General features: G+C 41.7%; 1 protein-coding gene across 2 annotated transcripts in view; it reads left to right on the top strand.

Annotated features, from left to right (window-relative positions):
* The window catches only part of dhx58 (DEXH (Asp-Glu-X-His) box polypeptide 58), a 20,254-nt gene extending 13,336 nt beyond the window's left edge, over window positions 1-6,918 (top strand). Inside the window, exons 1-12 of one of the 2 annotated variants that reach the window (XM_050068392.1) lie at window positions 1,686-1,840; window positions 2,062-2,252; window positions 2,383-2,587; window positions 2,734-2,924; window positions 3,026-3,139; window positions 4,228-4,360; window positions 4,513-4,695; window positions 4,805-5,055; window positions 5,160-5,471; window positions 5,561-5,751; window positions 5,854-5,947; window positions 6,044-6,918. In XM_050068392.1, the coding sequence (XP_049924349.1) occupies window positions 2,076-2,252; window positions 2,383-2,587; window positions 2,734-2,924; window positions 3,026-3,139; window positions 4,228-4,360; window positions 4,513-4,695; window positions 4,805-5,055; window positions 5,160-5,471; window positions 5,561-5,751; window positions 5,854-5,947; window positions 6,044-6,229 (2,037 nt within the window). In that variant the 5' untranslated portion in view covers window positions 1,686-1,840; window positions 2,062-2,075 and the 3' untranslated portion in view covers window positions 6,230-6,918. Of the gene's footprint in view, window positions 1-1,685; window positions 1,841-2,061; window positions 2,253-2,382; window positions 2,588-2,733; window positions 2,925-3,025; window positions 3,140-4,227; window positions 4,361-4,512; window positions 4,696-4,804; window positions 5,056-5,159; window positions 5,472-5,560; window positions 5,752-5,853; window positions 5,948-6,043 lie in introns of those variants that run through there. The other variant, XM_050068393.1, reaches the window with a different exon arrangement.
* Window positions 6,919-7,229: the final 311 nt, after the last annotated feature.

Here is a 7,229-nt window from a genome sequence, read left to right as displayed (position 1 = left end):
CTCCTACTCAACCAGTAGACTACCACATCCACCTGTTGCACCAAAGGCACACAGCCTAGGTGTTTCCCCTAGGATGGAGTTGTAGCAGCGGAGGTGAAGCACACGCATGAAAAATTATTTTCACATGCGTGAAACTTTTTTGTATGCTTGCAAAGCACAGCCTGCTGGGATGTTTCTGTGTTTCTACTGGCACCATAAGGGCTCTTTAGGACTAAGTACATACAGTACATGTGTGCACAGTATGAGCAGGTGAAATGTCTGTCTAGCTTACATATGAGGTGTCTCAAGATTTAGGAACATACAATTGTATTGAATATAATAAAGTAAATAGTCACTTGACATGCTGCTGTTTTGTGCTATGACCTATTTAACTGCTGGAAGTTGTTATTTACGTGACAACGCCTGAACCCAACACAAGCTCAGCATGAGTGCCGTCCTGAGCTGCTGTCCGAGCAGCATGTTTGTCTGTGCGTTTGTTGCTGGTTATTTACACACTGTCCATTTCAATAACTTTGTCAGCTGACAAACTGCACTGGGTGCTTTGGTCAGGAAAATGCGACCCGAGCCGCTCTAGCGATGCAGAGAGCAGAGGAGAATTGTTAACGCGTGACCATGTAGAGACAGAAATGACACGATGGCATAACACCATAAATAGTATATTGTTACGTTATTATATGAAGCGTCCGTCGCGCAAAATAATATGACTTTAGTTTATAAAGAGGTACGACAGAGATCTCTCCTCTCCTCTACATAGTGCAGCATGTAGCGGACTGGACATACCACTTGTCAATCAGGTAAAAGGGGCGGTATGTTTTCTGAGACGTTTGCTCTCACACAAACTGGGCCTGGCCCGGCATAAAACACGATCCGGATTGATTAAATTATTTTTGGAAATACCTAATTTTCTATTTTAGAAAACAGTATTTTAGAACAGTGATAATAGTCTGGAAACATAAATATTTTTCCATACTTTATTTTTCATTTTCCATACTTTTTAATACCTGGAAATTGATCAAATTTATTTCCATACTTTTCCATACTTTCCATACTTGCGTAGGAACCCTGTGAACATGTTTTCAGGTTATTGATATTATTCATTTTTGTGCATTTGGTTATTCCTTATTACTTTATCACTCTTGGAAACATTGGTAATGCCAAAATGTCAGCTAATTTGATAAAGTTAATGCTGCATATCTGTAACTTTACAGTGACTCTGCTCTTTATCAAGTTGTAACACTTGTTAGGTCCTTTATTATTTACCATTATCAGTGCGGCTCCACCTGAAGTTCCAGTGTTTACCTAAGTCCTGCAAAACATTGACTGGCATCCAAAATTAATAAGTTGCTGAATAACTAGAGGGCAGAAAACCAGTTAAATGAGTTGCTGTTAAAACAGTAATGGGGATTTCCTGCATTAGCACCGGCAACAACTGTAGGTTTTGTTTTCCTGATGTAATGAAAAGCAAGCGGGGCCCAGTAAGGGTGCATGCAAAGGACGTTTCAATCACTCTACAAAAAGACCTCAGCTGGGAGCCACTCGCATTGTCAACACATAAGATATAAATATAGACTTAGACCTGGCTTTATCAAACGCAGGGTGGTGATAGTCCTATTTTATGTCAGTGTAGTTGAGGCTTCCCCAGTCACTGCAGAATGAGGACTATTGGTTGTCCCTCTGGTGCCTCCCTCAGTAGGGCCATTTGTCTGAGTGCAAGGGGTGGTTACTTTCGTTTTCCTGTCTCTGCATCACACAGCTGATCCCAACAGGATTTAAAACCCCAACATTGTCCTGTGTGCTGGCATTGGACAAGGAAAAGCTGAAAACTTCACACAGCTGACTGGTGAGTTATTACAGACTGACTTCTTATCAGCTTCATGATAAATGATACTGTACAATGATTCAGCATGCATGTCTCACGGAGTGCTTGTTTGTTGTCTCTCAAGAACTTTACCCTGATCTAGCCAGACTTTATGGTGTCAGTAATTACAGTTGAGATATACTGGTATGATCTAATGTGCCATTCTCTCTTCCTCTTTGTAATTGTGATGTGTTGTCAAACAGGAGAAAAGTGCAGGATGGCAGATTTTAAGCTGTTTGAATACCAGGAAGAGGTGGTTGAAAGAGCTCTTCGGAGAGAGAACATAATCATTTGGCTGCCGACAGGAGGTGGAAAGACCCGTGCTGCTGTGTATGTGGCCAAAAACCACTTAGAGACCACACCACAGGCAAAAGTGATGGTCCTGGTAAACAAGGTACACAAAATACACACATACGACAGGACAGGATAATTTATATCATAATAACAATAAAAAGACAGTATATTTTTACAACTAGTATCGTCAGACATAATGTGTTTTTTTTATGTGTTTTTCTATACTGTAGGTTCACCTTGTGGATCAACATTACAACAAAGAGTTCAAGCCTTACCTGGGCCATGACTACACCTTGACGCCAGTCAGTGGAGAGAGTGAGGAAAAGGACTTCTTTGGGAAAGTGGTGCAGGACTCAGACGTGATCATCTGCACAGCACAGATCTTGTATAATGCTCTGACTAATGAGGAGGAGTCCAAACATGTCGAGCTCTCAGGTCAGTAAAAGCAAGCCTAAACATCCATAATTATACTGTTGTTATGACAAGGTGAGTTGATGTGGAACCTGGAATGGAGATAGAGATTTTCTAATGTAGTCACAAATAGAGACTGTAACCTCGATGCATTTCCTGGTTCCTTACAGATATTACTCTACTGATAATCGATGAGTGTCACCACACCCACAAGGACTCAGTGTACAACAAGGTGATGGCATGCTATGTGGAGAAAAAGTTGAAAGGAGAACGACCATTGCCACAGATCCTGGGTCTCACTGCATCACCGGGGACAGGGGGCGCAAGGATCCTGGAAACAGCTGTGGAGCATGTACTGCAGGTCAGGAGGGTTTACCTATTTACCATTGGGGTTTACTGAATTTGTCACCAACATGAGCTAGTTTGTCTGATCTCAAGATCTCACAAATCTTACCCTCTCAGATTTGTGCCAACATGGACTCAGCCATAGTTTCAACTAAAAACTATGTCTCTGAGCTGAAGAAGAAGGTACCCAGACCCATCAAGACGTTTGACATCGTGGAAAAAAGGCTTCAGGTAAGCTGCTGTTTTTCCCGTCCTCTTTAAGAGGACCAGTGTGTAGGATTTAATAGCATTAGCCATGAGGTTGCACATTGCGACCAACTGAATACCCCTTTCCTCACAACTCCCTTTCCAAGCGTGTCAGAAAACCTAAAGCGGCCTTCAATGTAAAAACACAAAAGGCCCTCACTAAAGCCAGTGTTTGGTTTGTCCATTCTGGGCTACTGTAGAAACATGACAGTGCAACACGGTGAGCTCTGTGGAAGAGGGCACACTCTCTACAAATAGGTATAGCTGCTGCTGGAGCAGCTACATGACTCGCTCACCATACCAACACGTCAGTCCACTATCAGCCCCCTTCACCCCTTGGTCAGGAAATGGAAGCCCTGAAAAAATGCTGAGTCAGCATTTAGCTAGCCATGAAGTGTAGGTTAAAAGAGAGGGGGTTCACTTTTTGGAAGGTACAAATACAAATGTGTACATATAATTCAACTCCATACCATCTTGTATTATCAATTGAATTATAGAGTGTCTTCATGTTTCATGATTTATAAAATGGATTGTTGCTACGTTTTTGCCTCATATTTATTTACAACTTTCCGTTGTAGCAGGGTTCAAATAACTGTTGCGCTGGTGGGTTTGTCTTGTACTAGTGGGCACGGTCTGTAGGGGCGTGACGTGTAGGCTCCAAACTGAAAGTGGCCACAGATATAAGTCATGCTCCCTATGCAGATATGAAGGGCTCATTCTAAGCTTACGAAAACACCATTCTTAGTTTCAGGTGATAATACACTAATGAAAACATAATTATATATGCCAGTAGAGCCCCCCAAATCCTACACACTAGTCCTTTAAAGCATTAAAACTGCTATTTTAAGATTTAAAAAAAAAAAAAAAGGAAAATCTAAATAAAAACAGATGCTGTGGTAGACAGTAATGCACCCCTAATTACTACACACCCAAAATGACCTGGACATGCTGAGATAAATGGGCTCAAAAAGCAACATAACCTGCACTAACTTTCACCTGGATTGTCTCATATTTTAACAAACAAAAACTGATGCCATCAAAACAGTAACAAAGATGATATAATCATCTTTTAGGATCCATTCGGGGATCATCTGAAGCGCATGATGCAGATGATCCATGACTACATGGATCTTCCTTCAGACTTCAGACTGAGAGAGTGTGGCACACAAGAGTATGAAGCAGATGTGGTGATACTAAACCAGCGAGGTAAGATCCCTTTTTTTTTTTAACCTGTAATGTCATATTATGTTCACTTGTGATGGCAAGGAAAAACAAATTTGACGAAAATTAAATGCAAATTAAATGTAAAGGGTAAGCAATGCTTTGGTTGATGCTCATACATGATTTGCGTATATCAGGAATCAGAGAGGACAACAGACTGGTGGCAGAATGTGCACTCCACCTCAGACAGTACAATGACGCCCTGCTCATCAATGACACCCTGCGGATGATGGATGCTTATCGCTCCTTGGAGGACTTCTACAACAAGCCCACCACAAAACTTGATGGAACAGACTACTTCCTGGAGGCACTTTTTCAAGGTTCACATCCAGAAACATTAGTTACTTTATATGTTTGGCCACGTGATTTTTATTTATGCTAAGCTTATAATTCCTCCATGCAAGCATTAATTAAACTTTTTTTACACAGAGAATCAGGTGGAGCTGAAGACACTAGCAAGAGATTTTCGCTATGAGAACCCAAAGATGGGCAAACTTGAGAGCACTTTGTTAGAACAGTTTGGTCCAGGCGTGGAATCAAGGGGGATCCTCTTCAGTAAAACCCGTAAAAGCATCCACTGCCTGAATGACTGGGTCCTCACTAATGAAGCCTTACAGGAAGCTGGCATTGAGGCAGCCATCCTCACTGGAGCTGGCAACGGTATCACTTACATGACACAGGTGTGTTTATGTACGATCTATGAGTTTTAAGTCAATGCAGTTCAACTTATCTATGGATGTGTTTCTGATTTGTGTGACTTATTCTTTACATGCTTTCCTTAAAGAACGAGCAAGCAGAGACAATCCGCAATTTCCGCGAGGGTAAACTCAACCTCCTGATCTCCACCAGTGTGGCGGAAGAGGGCCTTGATATCCCTGAATGCAACCTGGTGGTACGCTATGGACTGCTTACAAATGAGATTGCCCAGCAGCAGGCCAGCGGACGTGCCCGAGCAAAAGACAGTCGGTATTCTGTAGTCGCCCAGTCAGGGGGACGGGAATTGCGACGGGAGCTCACCAATGAATATCTGGAAGAGCTGACTGGAAAAGCCATCGCTAAGGTCCAAAATATGAGCCTCCCCAAGTTTCGCACAAAGGTGAGGATGCGTTTGTCTGTCCATCTTCATCCTTTACTCTCACTGCTTAGTGTTTCTACCATCACCCTTTTATTGTTCTTCTTCTCCAGATATCTGAGCTACAAGAGGAGGCAGTTATTGGCAGAAAAATTGCAGAGAGCCGCAAAACAGAGAAGAGGAGTCGCAACACAGCTGCTAGTGTCCAGCTCTTGTGTCGAAACTGTTTCAGGTCTGTGGCCTCTGGCAGTGACATTAAACTTCTTGAAAAGGCACACTACGTCAACATCAATCCTGAGTTTAGGTGAGTTTAACTCTTTGTGGTGTTACAGTTCATGCAAAAGTATATTCAGAATCTTTACAAAATGCTTTCACTGTTCTAATCATGACTTATCTGTGCTCTCAGGAACCACTACAAAGTTGGTGGGCAGGTCATGCTAGGAAGGACTTTCGAGGACTGGGAGCCTGGGCGTACAGTCAGTTGTAGAAACTGCAACAAGGTACATTGGGCCCCTGCCAAATACTAATGTAAAACTCAGGCAAAGACTGCTCAAGACAGTTCATCAACACAGTTGTATTCTTCTTTAAATTCACAGGACTGGGGATTTGAGATGAAGTACAAGAAAGCTGCCGTGCTGCCCAATCTAGCCATTAAAAATTTGGCCTTGCAGACCCCTGATGGCAGGATGACTGTGAAGAAGTGGAAGGATGTCCCTTTCACTGTTGACGACTTCAGCTTTGATGACTACTGCCAAGACAACTTCCCTGACCTCTTTGACTGAGACGCCACCACAAAGCTTTGTGTGGGTTCTTTGCTACTTCAAGTTTTTTTTAATCCGTTTTTGTCATTCCTGTCTGTTGCTGTTAGTCTGTCTGTGCTCATTTACAGAGAGCATCACTGTATTGTTCGAGGTGCTTATATATGAACACAGGCTTTCAAAAATGCACTCTTCACGTGCTCACATTAATTGATGCTGCCGAGCCAGTGAGGCAGCAGTGTGCTAAAATCCATTACGCATCGATCATGCTTGAAATTAGCATGACAGCTTTGTTTATGCCTAAGGTCCCAGCTCCCTTTGCATGTTTTTCTTTGCAGTTCCTCTGCTTCATCACAAGTCAAGCACAGAACCAGAGCACACAATGAACTCTGCTGTAACATGAACCTTAACCATCACGAACCCTTGACATATCATCACGGACATGATTCCTTATGAACTTTTTTAGATATTTTAAGACGCTTTTAATTGGCAACTAAATTTTTACAGTTGATCCATTAGTATATACTGTACATGTACGTGTGCCTGTGAAAATCTCAAATAATTTATGTAAATATTTAAATGTTTTACACGATATGGGTACGTTTGTTTTTGGCTGATTTTATGCTTTTACTCTATATTATTTTATGACAACTAATAATATAAATAAACTTCACTAAAGTTGAATGAAATTTAAATGAACACTCCTTTTGAAATACCTAACAGAAATTCTTGAATTATTCTGCCTTCATTTACCACTAGGTGTCAGTGTTGGTTAGACAATCAAGTCAGACACCATTTCTCTACCACAAACTTGCTGTAAACATGAGGTTGAGGAAGACTACCACAAACTTGCTGTAAACATGAGGTTGAGGAAGATGAATCTGTAACTCTCACACTCACCAAACTTTGCTGAGCCACCCTGGACCAAAGCACAAATTAAATGTTTGGTTACAGCCTCTAGATGTGTGTACACAACATCTGAAAAAGAAAAAACGTACTCAGTCAAGAGGATTTTCACGCATTA

Source organism: Epinephelus moara, chromosome 18 (assembly GCF_006386435.1).
Source record: "Epinephelus moara isolate mb chromosome 18, YSFRI_EMoa_1.0, whole genome shotgun sequence".
Taxonomy (NCBI): domain Eukaryota; kingdom Metazoa; phylum Chordata; class Actinopteri; order Perciformes; family Serranidae; genus Epinephelus; species Epinephelus moara.
The sequence above is the reverse complement of the archived record's forward strand: the minus strand, read 5'-3'. Positions and strand labels throughout refer to the sequence as shown.